This window comes from Bactrocera neohumeralis, unplaced genomic scaffold, assembly GCF_024586455.1.
Source record: "Bactrocera neohumeralis isolate Rockhampton unplaced genomic scaffold, APGP_CSIRO_Bneo_wtdbg2-racon-allhic-juicebox.fasta_v2 cluster09, whole genome shotgun sequence".
In the NCBI taxonomy this organism is placed as follows: domain Eukaryota; kingdom Metazoa; phylum Arthropoda; class Insecta; order Diptera; family Tephritidae; genus Bactrocera; species Bactrocera neohumeralis.
The window spans coordinates 31,606,406-31,631,793 of NW_026089622.1; the positions used below are offsets into that span (position 1 = coordinate 31,606,406).

General features: G+C 36.1%; 1 protein-coding gene and 1 pseudogene across 1 annotated transcript in view; both read left to right on the forward strand.

Annotated features, from left to right (window-relative positions):
* LOC126764052 (aminopeptidase N) overlaps positions 1–25,388 on the forward strand; it is a 507,747-nt gene that overhangs the window by 129,251 nt on the left and 353,108 nt on the right. Inside the window, exons 3-6 of the mRNA XM_050481791.1 lie at positions 14,799–14,979; positions 15,052–15,194; positions 15,246–15,396; positions 15,553–15,579. Coding sequence (XP_050337748.1) covers positions 14,799–14,979; positions 15,052–15,194; positions 15,246–15,396; positions 15,553–15,579 — 502 coding nt within the window. The remainder of the gene's footprint in view (positions 1–14,798; positions 14,980–15,051; positions 15,195–15,245; positions 15,397–15,552; positions 15,580–25,388) is intronic.
* Positions 3,320–4,883, forward strand: LOC126764246 (uncharacterized; annotated as a pseudogene).

The following is a 25,388-nucleotide window of genomic DNA, read 5'->3' on the forward strand; positions in this document are numbered from 1 at the left end:
ATACTTCACTAATTCGTTTCAATTAATTTATTTTATATTATGTAGTGCAAAAATAACTTGTATTAAATATTTAACTTTTTTCAATTATTTTTGATCACACAATAACAAAAGGGTTGCATTCTAACTAATAATCAGTGTTACCTTTCGTACATATTTCACAGAAGAACCAAAAGAAATAAAGAAAACGAATAATACCCCAATGACAGGAAATAAATAACACATTGGTTTTTCGCATAGAATTCCTTTCTTAATTGGCGGACTTCGGCTGCGCTTCAAAAGAATTTATTAAGATAATAAAAGTAGCGAAAGATTTTACATTACTCATAACACGATAAGGAATTTTGTATTGACGTCATAATCACTCTGTTGTCTTATTTTTATTCCATTACAAAATATGGTAACACAAAATTTTTGCTTGTTTGCAACCATTTTCTTATTGAATAAATGGATTTCACTAAAGCCTAATATGGAATTAAAGTTATTATTACACTATTTAATATAAAATAAATGATTAGAAACGAATTAGTGAAGTGTTAGCGAATATAAAATTTAAAAATATTATTGTAAAATTCATTAAAAATAGGAGAAACACGCATTTTAAATAATTGATTTTTTGAATTTTAAAACAAAAATCTTAAAAACCGTAAGTCAGTGGCAACTATATATATTTTTTTTCTTAATCTGGAGGTATTCCCGATTAAAAATTCAGAAATTTGTATTAATAACACTTATTATTTCACAATGTTTCACATTTTTCACTTTGTATATTTAAATAGTAAATTAGTAATATTCATATTAAAAAGTAAAACTCTATGATAATATTATAAAATGTACATATATCATATCGGGGTGACTTAAAGTGTGTTAAATGCAGCGTTTGAAAAACTACGCTACTCTCGTAGCATTTCATTTTACTCTTGCTACCGCTCTCACTTTGTCGGGAGCCACAGCGTAGCCTTAGTATAACAATGTAAAGTTTGTGCTCTACTCTGCTCCGAGTTTTGTTAGGTAAAAAACTATAGCTGGAGCGGGAGCAAAAAATTAAATTCTGCGCTATGCTCTGGCGTAGCGGTAGCAAAAAATTGGGACAGCTCCCGAATGTGTTTGTTGTTTTTTTTTTCTTTTTTTGCTATTTTCTGGCATTTACAAGTATGGTACAAGTTGGTATATAAAAGAAAGTCGTTTATAACTCAAGAACGGCTGAACCGATTTGGCTTAAAATTGGTGGGGAGGTAGTTTAGAAGCAGGGTAAGGACATATGATACATTTTATCTCTTTATATTTCAATACAGCTCATAAATACCAAAATTATATTTCAAATCATAAGCATTTGTTCAAAATTTATGCAAGAATCATTTGAAAATTTTAGTAATTCAAAAATAGAAAGAAATAAGTAAAAATTTTCATTTCCAAACATGCTTAGTATATGGGTTATACTGATTTTGCTTCTTAACCAGGTAGTTTTTTTTTAAGACGAGCTCGTCCGATATATTTAATATCATAACAAAAAATGGCATTGGAATTTTCATCGTCAAGGCACTGCGGATACTTTGCTAGATTATTGGTCAAGGACACAAATGCATTCATAACAAACCAAACGCGATATCTAACATAAAGATATAACGGAATAATTGGAGTGTTGATAAAAAGGTTTATTATAATTTTAGATATACAGAAATCTTTTCGATTCTTTGCAATATACATTGAAGTATGTATATGCGTACAATTTCAAACTGATTCTTCCTAAAAAATTATAAAATTACTAAATATTGGGAATGGTAGAATAGAACTGCAAATACGCGGTGCAATGGATTAAAACTGGTAATGGTAATCAGTAGAAGAATATTAACCACGTGTATTCCAAAAGATAAAGGCGAGGTATCTAAACCTGATTTTTCCACGAAATTCGCATTTTTTTGTACAACTGACAAGAGCTACAGCGTCTAAAGTCAAAGCGATGCCATAAAATACCTCTGATCTGTAGGAATTTAAAGATAAAAAACCAAGATTGTAGTGTATTTTCTATGGAAAATTTTTACATGCCTCGGTCCAGTTCTTAATGTTAATATGTAGGGCTAAAATTTTCAGGGAATTTTTTTTTGGGGTATTTCCAAGGAAATTTCGTGACGGGACCGAACAAAATTAATAATTCAAAAAAATAAAAACACCCTAATGTATATAAAAAGGGGGAAAGTATATGTAGTTAAAATTAATTTCGAAAATTCATAGTAATTGAGTATTGTAATACATTTGAAATAGATGATGTTCTTGGTAAAATAAAAATGGTAAATATTTTACATAATAAAAAAAATTTTATAATTTATTCAATTATTATCTAATTCACTTTATTAATATATTTGATTTTAGATTTATAAAGGCACTTGACGCAACAAGTGCCAAAATGATTTGCATAACATTGTTTTGTTTGAATTATTCAATTAATTCAAATATTATGCCAGAAAATAGCAAAAAGAAAAAAAAACAACAAACACATGCGGGAGCTGTAGCACATGAAAATTTTCATTTGCTCTGCTGTGCTACCGCTCCCAATTTTTTGCTACCGCTACGCCAGAGCATAGCGCAGAACTTAATTTTTTGCTCCCGCTCCAGCTATAGTTTTTTACCTAACAAAACTCGGAGCAGAGTAGAGCACATACTTTACATTGTTATGCTAAAGCTACGCTGTGGCTCCCGACAAAGTGAGAGCGGTAGCGATAGCATAGCAATAATTTTAGAAATTTTGCTGCTACGGAGTAGTAAATGAGAACCCTGGTTAAATGTAGTGAAATAGCTGGTTGAAATGTTTGATTTTTGAGAGTTTTTGAACTTTAAAGTCGAATATCTCGTAAACTAAGCAACTTCCTCTTTCCAACGGTACCTTCAGATCGCGGCGCCAAAGAAATCGGAATTATGTAAACGGTTTAACTAAATTTTTTCACGTTTTATCTTCGTATATCCAAATACAAACATATGCACTTAAAGGCACGATTATGATTTTTTTGGCGCTGCAATTTGTAGGTATGGGCGGTTAGGGGAGGTCCTCTTCTTCTTCTTAATTGGCGCAGACACCGCTTACGCGATTATAGCCGAGTTAACAACAGCGCGCCAGTCGTTTCTTCTTTTCGCTACGTGGCGCCAATTGGATATTCCAAGCGTAGCCAGGTCCTTCTCCACCTGGTCCTTCCAACGGAGTGGAGGTCTTCCTCTTCCTCTGCTTCCCCCGGCGGGTACAGCGTCGAATACTTTCAGAGCTGGAGTGTTTTCGTCTATTCGGACAACATGACCTAGCCAGCGTAGCCGCTGTCTTTTAACTCGCTGAACTATGTCAATGTCATCGTATATCTCATACAGCTCATCGTTCCATCGAATGCGATATTCGCCGTGGCCAACGCGCAAAGGACCATAAATCTTTCGCAAAACTTTTCTCTCGAAAACTCGCAACGTCGACTCATCAGTTGTTGACAACGTCCAAGCCTCTGCACCATATAGCAGGACGGTAATTATGAGTGACTTATAGAGGGGAGGTCCTCAGGATTAAGAAATATACATGTAAATACCTCAGACTTCTCGTTTTTGAGATATTTCATATAAAGAAAATAACATTCACAGTTTATGTGTTTACATTCATGACAAATACCTTTGTTGCCACATAATGTGTTGTTGGTAGAAAATCCGAGCTGTGCCGAAAAAAAACAAATGAACGGCCGCCGAATGTCACCGCTTCCCTTGCTGTTATAACAGCTTCGCCTATAAGCCATGTAAGCCTATACATATGTGTGTTTGTGTGTGAGCTTGCAAATACTTAAGCGAATCGTACTTAAAACAGTGGTTTCTATGTATTTAATTAATGGGCACTTAACCGGGATTGACTGTACACATAAATCAGAAGAATATAGAATTGGGGTACTCACAACGTGTCTTAAAGCATCGTAAAATCATAAAATCATAAGTTTTTATGCTAGTAAAAAAATTTGTTGTTGGATTGCATACTAAAATAAGTTTACGCAAATACAACTCTGAACGGTATGCATTCGGTTCGTCATTACTGATCAGCTGATTTCTGTTTACATCAGTTTGCTTTTGTGTTGTGGTTACATTTGTGTTTAAATTTAAATTTCTTTCAATTTTCTTTTGTCAAGGGTTTTCAGAATAATGGAGCAATCTAATGTTATACAGGTAATATAAAAATGCATAATACATACAATTTAACTAATTAAATGCGCTTTTAGACAAAAGCAAAGCGGGTGCGTTCCAACCAAAGGCATTGACACAAAACAGGGATTTTGAGGTAAATCTATTAATTAAAATACAACTAAGAAGTAATCTATTATAATTTTAATGATAGAAGCCAACGTCTCAAATGTATTATAGACGATTTTCAAAGGAGAGCAACATTGCGGTGGACTGGAAACTGACACGCTCGAAGGTTCGTTATATGCGTACAACATATAACAAAGCAAAAGCATGGGAAGGCTCGACGGGTGCAGAGAGAATGGAAGGCGAAACTATGAAGGGTAAGATTTTGTTTTGTAAATAAAACTAAATTTTCACAGTTTCTGCGTGCGTATAGAAGTGAAGCAAATAGTATGGAGAACAATTGCGAATTTGTGTAAATGGTTCAAACCATAAAATGAAGCGGAACGACTAGTAAATCGCATCAGAACTTGAGAATTTAAATGTTATTCATTCTTCTAGTGGTACTTAGAATAACTAGACATTTTTATTTCAGCCACTTTACTTAAAATGTGTACATTTTTTTATGAAATGGATGAAATTTTCGGCGGTAGAGTGGTTGAGTCAGCTGTAAAAAACGACAGTTTGGAGAACAACGAAGACTATTCGGAAGTAGACTTCAACGAGTCAGCGTCTTTTGCGGCTATATGCGAAAGCGAATGCATAAATAAGACAATTCGTAAACGAATATATTCCAGAACTGCGGCATCAGATATTCTGCAATTTCAGTCTGAAATGATACAGCTGAAAAAGCAGAAAATCGAGCAAGAAATGAGTTTTAAGGAGAAAGAGATGGAATTAAGAGAAAGAGAATTGATGGTTAAAGAAAAAGAAGTGGAGTTAAGGGAAAAGCGAGAATTATTACTAAAAGACAAAGAAATGGATATGAAACTAGAAGGATTGGAAAGTAATGAAAAATTAAAAATAATGGAAATGCAAATGAAAGAAAGATTGGTAATGGAGGAATTGAAACACAAATACATATAAGTGGAAGAACTGGAAGAAGTGGTGCAAGAGAATTTTAAATTACGTGAAGTGAATTAATGTACGTGAAGTTTATTTTTAATAATTACTTTTTATATTAATTTTTAAATTAAAAAAAAAAACACATTTTTATATATGAATACTAATACTAATGAATAGTAAATATACGTTTAAATAAGTATTTAAGTTAATCTATGATTTTGTATGAAGTCAAGAAGGCTAGATCTTGTGTTACTTCCAGGTGGTAAGCTATATTGAGGTGGATTAGTTTCAACGCTTTCTTCGTTTTCAATTTGGAAATTGATTAGCATACGAGTATTATGGAGAGTGCAGCATACCATGATCACTCATGGCATTATTTTTATTTTGCTCATTTATCATTCTAAACTTCAATTTTTTCAACCTACCGAATTTTTATTTTAAAATGGCAAAACAGTTTTTAATTCGCACACGATATTTTGAAAAGTACTTATTGAAACTTTCTCTTTCTTCCGTAGTGTAGCCCGTAATATTTTGTCTGAACGGTGTCAATAAAAATTGCTTGAGTGGATAGGCGCTATCTCCAGCAATCCACTGAGAGTTAGATTAAAATCATTGAGGATGTTTTGCAAGAGGGCTTTTCAAGAAGATTTTGGCGTCATCAACACTTCCAGGGTATCCTATTGAGACTTGTCTTATCAGAAACACATACACAAACAGCTTGCATTTTGATAGCATATTGGCGTTTTCTTGAATAAAAAAGTTCATGGCTTCAGCCAACTTTAATTCGGATCCATCAATATATCCTATACAACCTGGCATCTCTTTCCGCGTTGCAGTAACAATTTCCAAACGTTTATTTTCATTTGGCCAAAACAGAAACTTCTCTTTTAATTTCAATATTGCTTTAAATACGCGCTTAGTTATATTTTGAATAGTGCCCCCATCACCCACGCCAATCAATGAAGCAACCTTTCGTATAGATAATCCATCTCCTGAATATCCCAACCTAAATAGCACTATTTTTAATTGTAGATCTAAAGGAAGTTATGCTCCACTAGAATTTGTGTTAAATATACTATCGTCCTTTATATAATCTAGTATGCGGCGAAATTCGTCCGGGAGAACACGAATCATTTCGTTGAAACGGCTGTCATCAAAGTTCAAATGTCGCCATTGGGATGACTTTGGTATTCCGAGATGAACACTTCTACGAGTGTTTAATAAAGAAGGTAAACTCAACTCTTCGTCGTCTCCTGGAAATTAATTTTTACGTAAATAAATATCAAAGTGAGACTTGCTTATAATGGTAAAACCCACTTGAGTCAAGTATCATCAGGTTTAATGCCTGATTCTTGCACAGCGCATCCATTATTTTAAAATTTTCACCTCTCCTTGGCATTTTGACTGCGAAATACTTATTTTTTCAAATATTGTAATATACGTTTTTTCAATCAGCTGATTGATAAGTGATTTACGACAACAAATTTATAACCACGTGTTCACAACCATTGTATTTTGTCTTTATTTTTGTTTATGACTTATAACTTTATGACACGTTGTGAGTACCCCAAATATTTTCTTTGAAACATTTCTTGGATTGAAAATCGAGAAATGAACTATTTTGTATATTAAAATAAAAATATTTGAATACCCTTTGCTGGGTTACTTCTCATACAAATTTCAGAAATATGTTCAATTTATGATTTGTAGCTTTTGCCATTGTCGCGAAAAGACGCTAATAGGCAAAGGCATGTTCAGGGAGATATAATGTCGTCTGCTTTCATGAATGAATCGAATTTGCTTATTGAAAGTGCGTTTGCGTTCGTGAATGAAAATGTTGTTGTTGTGTAATTTACTATAAATTTTGACGTTGGCATTTGGCTGCCATATAGATTTGTGTTGCTATTTAAGACGATTGTTGTTTTTGCAGAACAATATTTGTAGTTTTTTTACATGTGTACGCAGATAAGTATGTATGTGGTGTATGCATTTTTGTGTGGGAATGTCATGCGCACATATGCATATATAGAGCAGCGCGGGCATATTATATTACTGATAAATGATAATATCGTGATTTGAAATTGATTCGTACTTACATACATACATATCTGCAGGATACATGCGTATGAAAGTTTTATATGATAGAAGGTGTGATTTATATATATTATTGTTGTAATATATTAAGCTTTTTACGATATTGTGGTAATATATCATATATATGGACATGTATATGAAATTATATTATATTATCAAAGATAAGAAATATTTAAAAAGTAGCTCGTTTACCCATTAACTACAAATATTGCTTGGAGAATTGCATAATTTAATAATAATGTTATCAATTTTGCATGTATTACAAAAATTCGCAAAATGATTTTCATATCAATTGATATGATAGAATGTGAACGTATAAGCCAAAAGGCCAACATACGTCTGTAATAGCAAATTAGTCAAAAGAATATATTTTGAGCTGCACCGAAATGTGTACTATTTATTTATACTCTTAAGACTAACTTATTACATGTTTCTAACTTCTATTTATACTAACTAGTATGTTTACTTATTACTAGTTGATAGTTTGTTTAAATATAGATTCTATTATTTGTTTAGGTTTGTTTACATATATATTGTTTGCTTAGATACATTTGCTTTGTCTTAAGATAAGGTTGTTGTGGTATTCAAACTCAATGTTGTTTTGATATTTGTTTGTTTAGGATTGTTTGTTGTAGTGATAGTGTATTTCAATTGTTCCAACTCAAGGTTGTTTTGATGTTTGTTACTACTATAAGGAATACATTCCTTAACTCTCATCACTGTTAAAATTTTTCCTTTGCATGTATATTTTGATGTTTTAATGTATGTACTTGTGCCAAAAATATAATTTGTATACTCTTGCAGCCTGTAGCCACAGAGTTAGTAGCTTTGTTCACCTAAAACATATCGAAATAGATACATATAGGGTTATATTTATATACTTTATATAAATGATCAGGATGATGAGAAAAATTGTATTCCGGGTGACTGTATGTCTGTATGTCAGTCCGTGCGAGCTGTAACTTAAGTAAAAATTGAGATATCTTAATGAAACTTGGTATATACCACGCCCACAAAACGCCATTAACCGAAAACTTATTAAGGGCCATAACTAAGCACTTAATTAAGTTATAAATATCAAATTTGGCACAGGGGATCACAATAGCATGCAACATAAGTATGTGGGCAAAAAATTTTGAAAAACTAGGCGGGGCCTCGCCCCCTAATTAGTTTAATATACATATGTCCTAAACAATTAAGGCTTTATTAACCAATGTTTCTCAGCGCAAATACTCTAAGGACTCCTACAAACAGTGTGGAAATTGAAAAGACTCCACCCTCTTTCCACGTAACTGAATAGTTCAGAGTCAATAAATTTTACCACCGAGATGGTATGAGAGGGCCTTATGGGAGTCGGTGTGAAAATTGAACGATAGGTGTTGCACCGCCCACTTTTTAAAATCACATATCTCGGAACTCGACAAACCGATTTCGACAAAATTTGGTATGTAGCATTCCTTTAATATTCCTATGTTACGTTATGAAAATACAATAACCACGCCAACTTCCACTTTTAAAATTCCACTTGATTCTTTGGCTTTTCAGTTCACAAATCAAGAAGTAATTAAATAGCGGGATAAAATTTGGAGAAATAATTCCTTGAAATGATGCCACCTTATAACCAAAAATTTTCCAACAAAAACTGTTCAAGTTCTTTGGTACCGATTATGTGCACTAGCAATTAATGGATAAAATTGGGTCCATCAAAACTTCTTCTTCTTTACTGGCGTGGAAACCACTTACGCGGTTAACAACAGCGCACCTGTCATTTCGTGAATTGGAGATACCAAGTGAAGCCAGGTCCTCCTCCACCTGGTCATTCCAACGGAGTCGAAGTCTTTCTCTTTCTCTGCTTCTCCCGGCGGGTACTGCGTCGAATACTTTCAGAGCTGGAGGTTTTTCGTCCATTCGGACGACATGACCTAACCAGCGTAGATGCTGTCTTTTAATTCGCTGAACTATGTCAATGTCGTCGTATATCTCGTACAGCTCATCATTCCATCGAATGCGATATTCGCCGTGGCCAACGCGGAAAGGACCATAAATCTTTCGCATTTGGAAAAATTCCACAATTATATATTTAGGTATAAAATCGATTTTCTTGTACATACACATTTAGCAATCGATTTCCAGTTGTTTCAAATCATTAACTTCAAATATTTAAGTTAATTAACCTTCTTCATTTTACTGAAGTTAACATAAAGCCTTAACGGCAGTGCATTTGAAAAAATTCCACAATCTTATATTTAGGGTTTTACACCGATTTTCTTGTATATACACATTTATTAATGGATATCGAGTTGCTTCAAATCATTAACTTGACATATTTAAGTTAAGTAACCTTCTTCATCTTACTGAAGTAGACATAAAGCCATAACGGCAGTGCATTTGGAAGAATTCCACAATCTTATATTAAGGTATAAAATCGATTTTCTTGTATATAGACATTAAGCAATCGATATTGAGTTGCTTCAAATCATTAACTTCACATATTTAAGTTAATTAACTTTCTTCATCTTACTGAAGTTGACATAAAGCCATAATGGCAGTTCATTTGAAAAAATTCCACAATTATGTATTTCTTTTCTCTGAATCATAGAGCAGGACGGGAATAATGAGTGACTTATAAAGTTTGGTTTTTGTTCGTCAAGAAAGGACTAGATCTTTCAATTGATCCTAGTTCCTAAATAGACGAAATTATCTACAACTTCGAAGTTATGGCTGTCAACAGTGACGTGGGTGCCAAGGGTGTGTTCCCTCCATAATTTTAGTATGCTCTGACCATCGGTTACTAGGTCACTTTTGGGGGTTCTACAAGAGTGTGCTCCGGTTTTGAAACCTTCTGTTGCGAGTAGACAGTCTGTTTTCTCTCCGCTGCGATAAGGCACTCCTCGTCGTACCAGCTTTTCTTTTGCATTTTCCAAAAACCAATGGTTTCGGTTGCAGCTGTACGTAAGGTGTTTGAAATGCCGTCCCACAGATCCCTTATACCGAGTTGTTGACGAGTGCTCTCAGAGAGCAGGAGTGCAAGTCGAGTAGAAAATCGTTCGGCTGTCTGTTGAGAGTGCAGCTTCTCGACGTCGAACCTTTCTTGTGTTTGTTGACGTGCGTTTTTTGCTGCACAGAGGCAGGTACGAATCTTGGCTGCAACAAGATAGTGGTCCGAGTCGATGTTTGGACCTTGGAGCGTACGCTTGTCTAGAACACTGAAACTGTCTTCCTTTTATCATAACATGATCGATCTGGCTGGTGGCTTTTCGATCCGGAGACAGCCAGGTAGCTTGATGCATTTTCTTGTGCTGGCATCTAGTACTACAGATAACCATATTTTGGGCCCTGACGAAGTCGATCAGCCTCAACCCATTTAGGAATGTTTCCTCGTGGAGGCTGAATTTATCGACTGTTGTGCCAAAGATACCTTTTTTGCCCACCCTGGCGTTAGAGTCGCCAAGCACGATTTTGACATCGTGGCGGGGCAGCTCTCATAGGTGTGCTCCAAGCGCTCATAGAAGCCATCTTTAGTCACATCGTCCTTCTCTTCTGTCGGGGCGTGAGCGCCAATCAGCGATGTGTTGAAGAACCTCGCTTTGATGCTGATTGTGGCTAGACGTTCATTCACCGGAGTGAATGATAGTACTCGGTAACGGAGTCTCTCTCCTACCACAAATCCCACACCAAACTTGCGCTCCTTTATATGGCCACTGTAGTAAATGCCACAAGGACCTACTTGTTTCAGTCCTTGTCCCGTCCTTCGCAATTATTGGACAGCAGTGATGTCAGCCTTTATTTGCACGAAGACATCAACCATCTGGACAGCGGCATCTTTCCAATTAAGGGACCGGACATTCCAGGTGCATGTCCTCAAATCGCAGTCCTTATTTTATTATCCATGGTCCTCATAAAGGGGGGGTTTCTCATGCGAGGCTGGTTGTTATTTTTCATTGAGTGTGGTGTTTACGTGGCGGGTCCCAAACCAAGCGCACAACCCTAAGTAGGGGACATTTCGCCTTCTCACTTTAGCTCGCCTTCAAACGGAAGTTCTCAGGCTACCCAGAGGATACTTGGTCAAAGCCTGGAAGTCGTGAGCTGCTTGAGCCAGTCAAACTATAGCTTGAGTAAAAAGTGAGATACTCTAATGAGGCTTTGTATATAAATCGAAGCGGAGGTTTGTGCGGTAAAAAAGCTTTAAAAGTAGGCTTTAGAGATTTAAATATGTGATTCAAAGTGAAAGAATAAGTAAATAGGTCGATTAGTTTGTTTTAAATTATCACTTGTTATTACAAATGATATATCAGAGCTTTATGCTTCAGTTGGTAAAATAATGTTAGAGTTTTGAACAGTTTTACATTTTACATATTAGTAGCATTAATACAGTTTCCCATTGACGTCGACAAAATTAGAAATAATCTTAATTTGGCGACAGCGACAACTGCAAGCTTGCTGCCGTGAAGGTGTACTGTTGACTGATTAACTTTATCCTTACAGTTATACAAATCAAACGTCAATGAAGTTATCAAAATAAAACTTTGCAAAAATAGTGACCTTAAGCTATTTAATCTTACCCCCAAAAAAATTTTTCAAATGCTATCATAATTTTTCAAGAACCCAGAAACTAAGTATGTATATTTTTCACAGAACATATCTTCGAAGTCTAGTAATGAAATTCGGGAACAATATTTTTGTGATGACAACATGCCCTTTTAACAAAATTATGTAAAATCGAGGAAATGCTTCCTAATATAAATATTACCGTTCTTCCGTTTGAGTTTATACCGCATCTATCGGTCAATCACAGAGCAAATATTTCTGGTAGCGATATGTATATTGAATATACGATACTTTAATGCCAAAACTATGCGATATCGATCACAATGAAATTGGGATTTTCAATCATTTGGTTGATGTTTTCTGATGAATTAGCTTTGATTGAGTTTACATGATACAATATTATATTACATATATTGACTAAACTGCGGGTACAAAACGTTTTCCTACAAGCCAGGTAGAGATGGTAGGGTAAAACTTATGTATGTGATGATAGTGATGGGTATAGAAAAGTAGTGAGAGATCTCACCGATGCTTAAATAGACTTCCACACATGTCAAATGAAATAGGAGTGTGCGCTTAAAACAGGGCTGAAGGATCTTCATTATACATATCCTCTGAAATATATCAAGAATGTGCTTGCCAAGGACGCATTGTTTGTCACATCACTAATGCCAAAAATTATGTAACAAAAATACCAATGCCATTATTTTTATTGACCTTTAGCCGAGCGTCGTGAAGTTGTATGTTTCGAACCGCCAAAAAATTGTATGATCATCATAGTGTCCAGTATTCTGTACTCGGTCTACTCCATCCAGTCAAATTATTCCTGGTACTATCTTTGCCAGTTTGTTGCGGAACGGCCCTGAAAGTGCAAGTGTTTATTTAGCAAATGGTAAAGCAGACGACTTCTCAATTTACACAAATGATTACTCAACTCATGACATCAATTAATCAATGTAAGTAAGACTTAAAATTACCATATGGATTGCCAACGACCTATTCAAAAACAGGGTTGAAGTCGAACACTACGTAAAAGCTAAAAACATCAATATTTTACTTGTAGCAGAAGCTCATTTCAACGATCTTCAAAAGCAAATGGTAAAGCAGATGACTTCTCAATTTATCTGCACAATCTATCGTAGGACATGTCTGAGCAAATAATAAACGAAGTTTGTAATAAATTCATTGCTGGTAGTGACTATAATGCTAAAAACACGTGGTGGGGTTCGCCGATCACAAATACCAAAGGTAGAGTACTTTTGAATTGCATTTTGAACAAATGTTTGATGTGTCATTTAACTGGTCAACCAACTTACAGGCCATCTGGCCTAATGAAAATTTAAGACGTTCTTGATTTTGCTATTTCGAAAGGTGTTAATTCAAAGTACAAACGCTTCAGCACCTGTTCGGAACTCCTACGCCGGTACTTGCAATAAATAAGTCCACCAGAGTACTTCGCACATTGGCAAACATTTTATATTATCTCAAATGGCTAGAAGAAAATGTGGACCCCAACATGACAATTTCCTCTCAGGCATAGATCGATTATGCTACGGAAGTCTTGACCATAAGTATACACAATGCTGCCCAAATAAAATACGAAAGAAGCTAGAACCACACAGAGCGGTCACAATGACGAAACTCAATCGATCCACGAAGGAGCTGAAGCATGTATATCGAAAGTATTTGAAAGGATATTTTTACGTATGATTTTGCCGGTGTTAGAAGACAAACAGCTTATTCCGAATCATCGGTTTGATTTGAGAAAATTTCATGGCTCATTTGAACAATGTAATACGGTAGAATATTTTATAACTGATGCTATGGAAAATAATAAATAGTGCTCTGCTGCGTTCCTCGATGTCCGCTAAGCATTTGACAAAGAGTGGCATCTAGGCCTATTATTAAAATTAAAGGAAAAACTACCAATGCATTATTATTTGCTGCTAAAGTATTACTTGCACAATCGGACATTCTTTGTTGGATGCCGTGATGCTGATTTAGAATTGAGACCTGTTCTACCTGGCGTATCCCAAAGCAGTGTGCTCTACATTATTCATACAGCAAACCTTACAGTGGTGAACTCTGACTCCACAATGACGGCAACTTATGCTGATGATACTGCCCTGCTGGCATCAATTGGCAACCCTAATACTGCTTCCAGAAAACTGCAGATGCAGCTGAATGCTTTAGAACCGTGGATTACCAAATGGAACATTGGTACCAATACCGAAAAGTCCGTAGAAGTAGTATGTACCCTCAATCACAAAAATTTCCCTCAAGTGGCTTTATATTAGTTGTTACCAACAAACAAAAGTTTACAATTGATAAGAGGCGCACTTGGAAAGATCACGTAAGAATAAAAAGAGATTAAAGTTGGTGCAGCTATACTGGCTCCTTAGGCCAAGGTTCCGTCTCAGTGTGATGAATAAGTAGCCAATTTATAAGATAATACTTAGGCCGATCTGGACGGACGGCATTCAAATTTGGGGTAGAGCAGCAAATTCAAATTTAAAAGTAATTCAAACTTTTCAGTTCTGGGCACCATAGTGAGGGCACCTTTCTATGTGTACAATGTACACAATGTGCAGGAAACAATCGAAGAATTTAGCAGACGTTACCTCTTCCATTTGGAGAATCATGAAAATATATTCGGCGATTCAACTACTGGACAATAGTTTAAAACGTAGAATATTGAAAAGATACCACTCGCTAGACCTCTCCATGCCATTCATCTTTAAAATTTATTTTATTTATTTCTTTTTTTAATTATTTAATGTTGTACTATCATAATTCATTATGACACTTGTAATACTTTCACGATTTCGCTAAACTTCTTCAATGTTCAGTTACATTTTTCCTTACTTCTTTAAATCTTATTTTTTATTTCGATACAAACCTTTATATTTATATACATATATATAACATATATACTGAATTCTACAATGCAATTCCAGATTTTTCGGGCATAAGGAATACGTTATTGATATATTTGAGAAATCTCTTCCAATGTCAACGTATAGCTTGGGATTTATGATAACGCAAGAAAATACATTTATCAATTGTAAACGAGAACTAAATGATACAATGCCAAGCATATATTTAAGGACTTATAGCGATGTACCAGATATGAAACAGGTTTTCCATTTACACTAACACAGATAATTTTGCTAAAGATTTTTTAAAATTATTTTTTATTGAACTCTTCAGATCTGCGAAAACATATGCAAGATTTATAAAAGTATCGCGGTATATTTCAATATTTCGCTACCCGTGGAAAATTTGTATATAGTAACTTTACCCGAAGTGTCAACAGTACGGCCGCTAAGCAGTTGGGGAATATTAATTTTAAGGTAATGTGAAAGTAAATCAAAAATAGTTTTACATTTACATATTTTTGATAGTGAGAATGACCTGATGCAAATTGGGAATTTTACCTTGATTCAGGAGTTAGTTTACCAATGGGTTGGAGTTTGGAAAACACCTTATTGGTGGAGCGAAATACAAATTAACAAAGCCATTGTAAACTTTGTTGCAGTTGATATCGCATTAGAGGTAAGTATCATCAATAACATCATCAATACTTATCGTTCTATACAGAATAGATTAACACATTCATTTAGTGGTTGAGCTTAGTTTTTTTTTATTTTTAACCAACATTATTCATGGTAAATATTAATTATTACTAAAATACAAACATAATAATTTCAGTGTTCCCTTGCAAGTTCCTTAATAATGGTAAGCTTTCCATTTATTTTGTTATTTCTTCCTCCGAACAATAAATTTTAATTTCATTTAAAATATGTAATAGAGTAAAGTTTGTATTGTTATCTAAATATGCAATTAATAAACTTAGTCCTTTGGTAATTAGTTATAAATTTATACATTTACTTAATACGGTCATTTCGATATCATCTTAAAAGACCATGTGGTCGCACATGTGCTCATATATAATTATGTGTGTAAATTTGTCCACCCAACCGGACAATTCGCATCAGCACATCCACTACAAACCGGGTATGGGCCAGAAAGCCACTATACTTGGAGATGCCGTAAACCCAGAAAGATATTTTGCTGGGAGTTTGGTGAAGTGGATAACTAAGCACAGGCGCGGTGGATCCACAGAACTCAGCACCGATTATTTATCGGAGGCGTGGAGCGGCGGTGACGCTACTGCGACACGAATTGAATGTTCCATGAGGCTGGAAGTAGCGCATGAAGTGGGTAATGCGTCGATCCTCTGACCTGCTCCATGTTAAACCGCTAGTGTGCCATAGCGCACTTCTCATATGACGTCACTACAAAGTGGAAGACACGATTCTAGATATATATGGGCTCTTGAAAAGTTTTCGAGCCAAATTTTGTTCAGCGATGAGGCACATTTTTGGGTCAATGGGTATGTAAATAAGCAAAATTGCCGCATTTGGGACGAAGAGAACCCTTAAGAGATTCAAGAGCATCCAGAAAGAACAATGGTTAGGTATTTCTGTGTTTTTTCTTTAAAAAAGGAGGGAATCTCAAAATGGATTACCCTTTATATCTGATCTATGTAGTTGTGCCTAAAAAATATAATAAAATCTACTCAATATATCTGATATACCTATTAAACGATTTTCAAACTTACTATTATCATACTTATTTCTTCTGGTTGAAATTTAGCACATCAAATCAATATATTAAATTTATAATTTTCGGTTGAGTTTATGACAGATACATATATCTCTCGGTTTTTCGAAATAAATATAGTTCCTTATTTCATCTTGCACGGTTTTCAGAAGACATGGTACGTATCCCCCATTTTACTATAGGAATCGCCTTTTTTACACGGTTTTTGTTACACGGATTTCTGAGGAACGTATCTACCGTGTAAAAAAAGAGTTGGGTGTATATGTATATACATGTAAGTATATACTACTTTTATTAATAAGGTTTGTTAGAAATTATATGAAGTGTGTGGGAGTAGGGGTAGCATCGACCCGATTTTTTCTATTTATGCTGATACATGCCACATACTAATAAAATGTTCCCTGGGTTTCATAAATTACGTCACATACAATCACCAACCATATGTAACGGAATCAGCCCCATGGGAGCTCAGGGAAGTATTGACTTGACTTAACTCATTTTTGATACAAAGAGATACTATTATCGGAAAAAGATTCTTTCTGAATTTAAATTATATATCTCACACATTGACCCATATTTTCGGTCACATTTCAATTATAGATACTGGGGTCAACATATTTGGTACCTAGGGGCTTAAGCAATTTTGGTTGGATTTGCAAAGGTTTACCCCGTTATATTTATTGGTTGTTGATTTAAGTAATGGAAAGTAAAAAAATCAAATGGAATTTAAAGTTATGCAATATGAGAAGTAGGTGGTTGTAGTCCGATTTCGCCCATTTTCGGACTGTGACATAAGGAAGGTGAGAAAAATGCACTAAATTTAGTCGAAATTGGTCGGGCGGGTCCGGAGATTTGGGATTTCACCTAAGAGTGGCCGCTGCCACTCCCCTCGTCCAATTTTTTCTCCCGACTCCAATGAATCCCTCTCATAGCATCTTGGTTGTATAATATTGTGCCTCTGCAAAATTAGTTATTGATTTATCGCACTTTTTGTGGTTTTTATACAGTAGTGTTATAAGGGGATTGGAAGGGGTTAACTTCCGATTTCATCCATTTTTACAGTGTCGATAGGGCTACTAAAGAGATTTGTCGTGAGTAAACTTGGGTATTGTAGCTTAAGTTATTTAGGAGATATTTACAGTAATCAATTATCCGTGGCACTAGATTCCAACATAAAAAAATTCACCAACCATTTCATGTTGTGATAAACGGAAGACACGTCTCAAGTCTTTTAGAAGTATGGAAAATGCAAAATAACAGCTGGTATGATGAGGAGCAGCGTTTAAAAAACTGCGGCAAGTTTCAGTTCATATGATTTTGCTTCTGCTACTGCTTCTGAAAAAATCAGAAGTCGCAGTCGAAGCATAGACAAAAATCAAACAGCTACGAAAATCAGAAATCAGCAAAAGTCACCGTTATTCCTTTTTCTGCTTTCTGCTTTGCTGTAGCTTTCGATCGTATACATAAGTTGCCGCAGCAGCTATCGACAATTTTCGACAGTCGTCGGCTGTCACAGTAGCGAAAAGTAATGCATTCGACTTTTTGCTACTTTTGGTTTTTGTCACTGTTGCTTTCGATCAGCAGCGTAAGTCGAAAAAAGCAAGAAGCGTCCGACTCGTGGAAGTCACCAGCAGTCGCCGTCTTGTTCTTTTTTCTCTTTTGCTTTTACTTGCAATTAGAACGCTGCTAGACTCACACGTGTTCAGCTATGGCGCCAAGTGCAGCGTGGAAATATTTTGAAAATAAAGCAGCCGAGGGTTTAGCAATATGCAATATATGTAAAAGTTCACCTAAAAACAATAGACTGTCGAATTAAAAAACGCATTTAATAAAGCAGCACAAAGTTGACTTAAATTTAACTCTTGAAAACATTGAATCGTCATCAACTTCCTCGATTAAAACAGTACGAAAAAAACAATTAAAATTGAAGTCAATAAAAAACAACTGTTAAGATCTTACATTGGATTGGTAACGGAATACAGTATTCCTTTTAATGTGTTAAATTCTCCAAACATGAGGAATATTGTCGATCCAATTTGTGATGAGCAATAAATGGATGGACAAATAATGAAATTAAAAGCATTAAACTGCAAAAATACTTAGAAAGTAGTGGCAACTAATATAAGGAATCACATAGCAAATGAACTGAAGAACAAATTATTATCTTTAAAAATAGACAGTGCAACCCGATTGTCCAGAAATATATTTGGAATAAGTGCACAATACATAAACGCTGTTGAAATAAAATCAATTATTTTGGGAATGATTGATTTGAAAGGTGCAGGATCAAGTGGAGCCAAAAATCTTGCCACCGAAGTAGTAAAAGTGCTTAGTAAATATAATATTAATTTAAATCAAATTGTATCCATAACTTCTGATAACGGTGCGAATATGCTAAAAACAACAAATATTTTATCATTTGTTTCCGAACAAAATAATGAAACGGACAACGAAGAGTGCACCAACGATGACTGTATACAAGAAATCGAGCTTATGCAAACAGTGCCCTATATATTAATAGGCAATATTCAAGTTTGTCGTTGTTCTGCACATACAGCACAGCTGGTTGCTCTTGATGTGATGAAATCATTGGATATAACGAAGTACTTACTCAATTGCAGAAATATGACAAAATACATAAGAAAAACATCAAATGGATATCGTGAAACATTTGAATTAAAAAAATTGAAAATGCCACAACCAGATTGTCCAACCAGATGGGGATCTACTTACACAATGTTAAACAACTTGTTGGAAGCTAAAGATATTTTAAGTAAAATTGAATCTATTAAAAATAAATCGGATGAAGAGAGTTTTGATCTACATTCCTCGTTTTGGGATTTTATTGAGGCATATTGCAATGTTATCAGTCCCTTGCAAAAAGCCATAAAAAAATTTCAAGAGGAACATTATAGTAACTTTTACTCCCAATGGCTCAAGCTTAAAATATCTACTGAAAAATTAGTAAAGGATACAAATCAGAATTTAACGAAAACTATTGGAAATGAAATTTTAAATTCTATTGAAAAACGAACAAAAATATTGTTGAATAACAAATTTATAGTTTCTTGCTTGTTTTTGGATCCACGTTTTCAACATACATATATTATCGCCGCAACAAAAAAATGACGCAATAAATCATTTAAAATCTATTTGGGATAGACTTAGTAGTCTTCACCCTACTGGCAATATGTGCTCAACTCCGAATTTCAGCTCTAATGAAATGCAGAACTATTTTTTTGATGAGGAAGACGAATTGCTAGAAGCGTACTTATTTCAAGACGTTAAATCAGAAGTCAACAGTACAATCAATTTATATTAAAAAGTTTAAAACCTGAAACTTTCTTATCAAAGGATTGACATAGACGTTTTGTCTTATTGGAAAGGAAAACAGTATACCGACCAGGAATTATACGCAATTAGTAATTTGTTATGCCGTACCGCTAACTCAGGTAAATTAAAATGGCCTAATTAATTAAAGTTTTCTCCTTTATTTATTATTTTTATAACAGGTGGCGATTGAACGAGTTTTCTCTACTTTTAAACTGGTGCTTACCGACTCTCGCAATCGATTAAGCCACGATGTTCTTGAGAACATATTGCTAGTAAATTAAATCCTAGCTTTCTGGACATGGCCATTGATACGTTGTCGTAGCTAATCAAAAATGGTCGCAACGGGCGACTTCCACGAATCGGTCGCTTCTTGCTTTTTTCGACTTACGCTGCTGATCGAAAGCAACAGCGACAAAAATCAAAAGTAGCAAAAAGTCGAATGCATTACTTTTCGCGACTGTGACTGCCGACGACTGTCGCAAATTGTCGATCGCTGCTGCGGCAACTTATGTATACGATCGAAAGCTACAGTAAAGCAGAAAGCAGAAAAGCGATTAACGGTGACTTATGCTGATTTCTGATTTTCGTAGCTGTTTGATTTTTGCGCCAGTCAAAGCATGCGACTTCTGATTTTTTCAGAAGCAGAAGCAAAAGCACTTGCATACTTTCTGATATCGCTCGCAGTTGAAGTAGTGAATAGCAACAATATTGCGACTTCTGCTAATTCGACTGCAGTTTTTTAAACACTGATGAGGAGTGCCGTGTCGCAGCGGAGAGAAAACCGACAGCTTACCTCGAAACATTACAAGGACCACAACACGTGCGGGATGGGATAGATACCGAGAGTTGAATAAAGGAGACACATTTATAGATAGAAAAAGAGAGAGGCCGAAATGCTTGAATATGACAAGCTTTCTACGAAAAGATGCGGTCACTACCAAAAGGTTTCTAGACCTAACTTTTGTAGAACCCCCAGAGGTGATCTAGTGACTGATGCCCAGAGCATACTAAAACTATTAGGGCACACTTCTTCAGACAGGAGAATGACACTGAAAGTATTATGTTGTCAAATATCTCCCTTCCGCTTTTTCCACTTTTTTGCACTTTATTCAGTGCTCTATAAAAATTGTTACATCTTGGCAACTTCATAATACCCCCCTCGTAGAAGCCCCCCTCCTTATTTGCGAGAACTCGGACAGCCACTTTCCAGAAGCGTCTTTTGAGTTCAACTGTACACCAACAAGGGCGTTTGCCGTGGAGAGGAACAGGTGGTAATCACTTGGCGCTATGTCCCGGCTATATGGTGGATACGATTAAACCTCCCATCCGAGCTCCCGTAGCTTCTGACGAGTCATCAACAAAGTGTGTAGTCTGGCGTTGTTCTAGTGGAACACTCTAGACGCTTCTGGTCGATCACCTGCTTCAAACGGTCCAGTTGTTTGCAGTAGATGGTAGAATTAAGTGTCTGGTCATATGGGAGCAGCTCATAGTGGATGATTCCCCTCCAATCCCTCCAAACACACAGCGAAACCTTCCTGACCGTCAATTTCGGCTTGGTCACTGTTTGGACGATTCACCGGCGTTCGATCACGACTGTTTTTGCTTGATATTGTCGTATGTGATCTATTTTCGTCGTCAGTCACCATCCGCTTCAAAAATGGGTCGAGTTCGTTCTGTTTCAGCAACATATGGCAGGCGTTGATTTGGTCCAGAAGGTTTTTTTGTGTCAAATCATGCGGCATCCAAACATCAAGCATTTTTGTGTATCCAGCCATCTTCAGATGGTTTAGAATGGTTCCGTGACTTACTCCCATTTTCTGGGCGATATCACGAGATGCCACATGCCGGTCTAACTCGATGTCTTCCATGTCTTGATCGGTACTAGTCGTCACAGGTTTTCCGCCGGCTGGCTTATCCATGTTATCGTTTTCACCCGCTCTGAATCATCGAGAGCAATTCTCCGCAGTTCGAAGTTATAGAGTATCATCCCCCAAAACACCATTAATCTCACGGACCTATTCTGTAGCGGATTTGCCTTTAACGAAGGAAGACTTTAAAATAGCGCGAATTTCGGCGTTAGTGAACTCTATGTTTACATGTCTATAATTGTTGAACGCGATATCCAAACTAATCATGCATAGCGTCGTTTTGTAGGTTATGACAAGACCTTCCAAAAATGTGTAGTATTGCCAGATACGAGCTCTGTAGCGCTTTATACATAGTCGCGAAATTCAAAAGAAAAAAGGCGGAATAATTGAAAACCTTGTATAACGCCAGGAGAAGGCGAACCCGATTCCCCAATCGATGACGATGGAGCAGACGTTCTACTACCACCATAAAGAATTTCGAATAGCTATTACTCGCCTGAAGATCAACAAGGAGGCTATTAGCCACCACCCATTCGCTTAATGCCTCGCCTCGACTGTGGCTTTGGTATTCAGACGTATGCCGGGATACCTTACTAAACCACATCGAAGACGAGGCATTCGCATCCGGCCCTAGGATAAATGGGCTACTACTCGCAAGTGGTAATAGCTTATCCATGTAGCCCAGATAGTCTCTAAGGGCCCGCTAGAGGTGAAGGACCCACCTCCTTAAATACCATCTTAATCACTTCCTTAGAGGAAGTTGCAGGCTCCACATGCTTCGGCGTCAGCGGTGTAATAGCTTCCAGCACAGGTGCTGGAGGCTCAGGCATCAGTGCCGACGGAGCCACCAACCCACTTAGTTCCCCCGTTATCTTCTTGGCAGCCGCAACATGACTCACTGTCCCACCCTCTACCACAACCGCTCTCCGCGAATTATCCCGCTTTTTCTCGCCCTCTAGCTGCTTTTGACAGCACGATAAGGAATTGTTATAACTTCGACGTCGTACATAATTTCGTCAACCTTGGAACCAGTATCAACACCAACAATAATGTCAGCCTCGAAATTCAACGCAGAATATCTCTTGAAAACAGATGCTACTTATGACTGAGTAGGCAATTGAGAAGAAACAAAAACCAAACTTTGTGGCATGATGAAAGGCTGTGATATTGGTGGTGTATTAATATTTCCTAGCATGAAGTTCCGCGCAAATGTGTGATGAATACCAAGATCCAAGTTTTGCTAGGTCCGTAGGTTCGGTTAATCTTTATTGAGGTCTCGTTGACTGCGTATAACGTAACAATTGTTGGACGTAGATAATTGAAATTTATTTGTTTGGAAGAATGTTATAAGCGGCACTTGGGTCTATAAGGTATTTTACTTTTGATAACTGGTCCTTGAAGAAAAGTTAATTTTTTCCGCGCTGGGGTGATTGACGTCAGCACCGCTAAACTTCTAGTCACCCATGGGTGTTAGTATTTTGTCCGGCGTTGTGCTGACAACGCCAACATTCGTTTGGGTTGCGTGAAGTAGACCTTCGCTCACTCGAATAAATATGCGGTCGAGGAAATCTGCGACTAGTGCGTCAACAACTACATTCCCATGTATACACGTTATGAAATTTCCGTTGCATTTCTTGAATCGTATTTGTTAGTTGAGGTATCGTTGCTTATGGAGTCTGAGCTCATGCATTGGAAGCATGATTCGATGATAAGCAAATTTTACGATAGGTAATAATTGCGCCTGCAATTATAATTTGAACATATCTCATACCTTCACGTGCAATTACAGATGCTCTACTAAGCGTTGGATTCGCATGACTTTAAGAGTTTTTTCCGAGAATCATTGAATTAAATTATTGACTCGTCTCATTGAATTAAATTATTGACTCGGACGTTGATTACCTAGTACCATTTCCTCCAATAATTGTTGAATTTTGCATAGAGAGCTTTCACCACGATATTTCATTAGTTAAATCTTAAGGAAGTCATGCATGCCAATGCAAGAGTTAGTAATAAGTTAGGATCGTTAGAGGATCCAAGGTAGCCATTACACGTTATGCGAGGAATCTGAATACCTGCGTGTGCTTCTGGTGCACTATACGCAGATGCGGTGCAAATTGAAGACATTGATGGTCTGGAACCGGGATCGTATTATTTAGTAGTTGTTGTTAAAATGGTACAATATCCGGCTTATGTAAATTTCCAAGCAGTACTTCGCTGGCCTCTATGCACGCGTCTTCGTCTGACGCGAACCTTTACCCGCTCTTTCAGAACGTATGACAGTATGATCTTGATTTTCAAGTTGGATGTCATTAGTTCTTCAACTACCTCTGAATTGCGTAAATGCTTCTGGGCCTACAGGAACTCTATTGCTTTCTATAGCTCGAAATCCTTTTTCCATCTTGTGTAAGCGCGATGGTTGAAAATAAAAAAATATTAAACATTTTATCCTCTGACACCAATTTCGTGGAGATGCGGTATTAGTAGTTTGCTAATAATTGACAGACTGATCTTATATTTTTTGCTTATGATTTAAGCTGCAACATGTGAATTCAGTTCCGCCCTTCCGTAGTGACAACGTAGTAATATTGCCAATCCTCCGTTTTTGTACATGGTTTTGCACACATTTCAGTTAAAATTTTTCATATTGTAAAATATCAAAACTAAAATCCAATTATTAAAAATGATCTACCTAATTATAGATAATTGTATTCAATGTAATTTTGAGCTAGTTTAAGAATATTTCAAATATAGTTTATTTTTTAAATACTACAAAATAGCGAAATTTACAACTCTGCTTCAAATGAGAAGAACAACAACTACGCTGTCACTACGGAAGCGCTGAACGGAATTCACTAGTTGCAGCTTAAACATTCTTACCTTCGTCAAGTTTTCAGAGAAATTACATCTAAATTACATAAATTGGAAACTTCAGAAGTAGGGTACTTACGTAATTACGTGCAGTATAAATCAATAATTATGAAATATTATTGTAATTAATGTTGAGTGGTGCTGTCCACATATACATTATCACCTGTGATATTAGTACATCTCCATGCATATTTTCCTTTAAGTAGAGAGTTGAAATGAAAGAAGTCTTCCTGTTTCATTTACAATAAATTTATTATTTGTGGCAACAATATGATTAGCCCAGTAGTGAATATGCTGAATATTGCTTCTTTTTCTTTTCCATTTGCGCCTGGACGGAATCGCACTATTGATACCCACTACAAGAAACTTGTAGTCTATCACTTTCAAGTTGGGGTGTTTTTTCAAAATTTGATAAAAAATCCAGCGATATACGAATTATGATTCTGTCCATGGCAAGAGCCACTGTACAAATTGACGTGTTTTATTGTTTCCGACAAACACATCAGACATTTTTATAAGCACGAACTAATATCATTTGCTTAATTCTATATTAGGGTGGGTCGATTCCGAACTTTTTTCGATTCGGGATTTCTAATAGTGCGGAAAAGTTGCCTTAGTACTTCCTGATTTCAATGCAACTTTTTGTTTTGAGATCGGATTACATCTTCAACCCCAACTCCGGCCTTGAAATTTCGGAAATTCGTCTAAAATCGTGAAATAGTCTACCTAGCGTCTGAAATACGCATCTCATGGCAAAATGTATAAAACAAAAGTTATTTGTCACGTCATTTGCTACCGAAATGGTGTATGTGATCATGGCCGTAGAACGAACCGTTCCCGAGATACGAG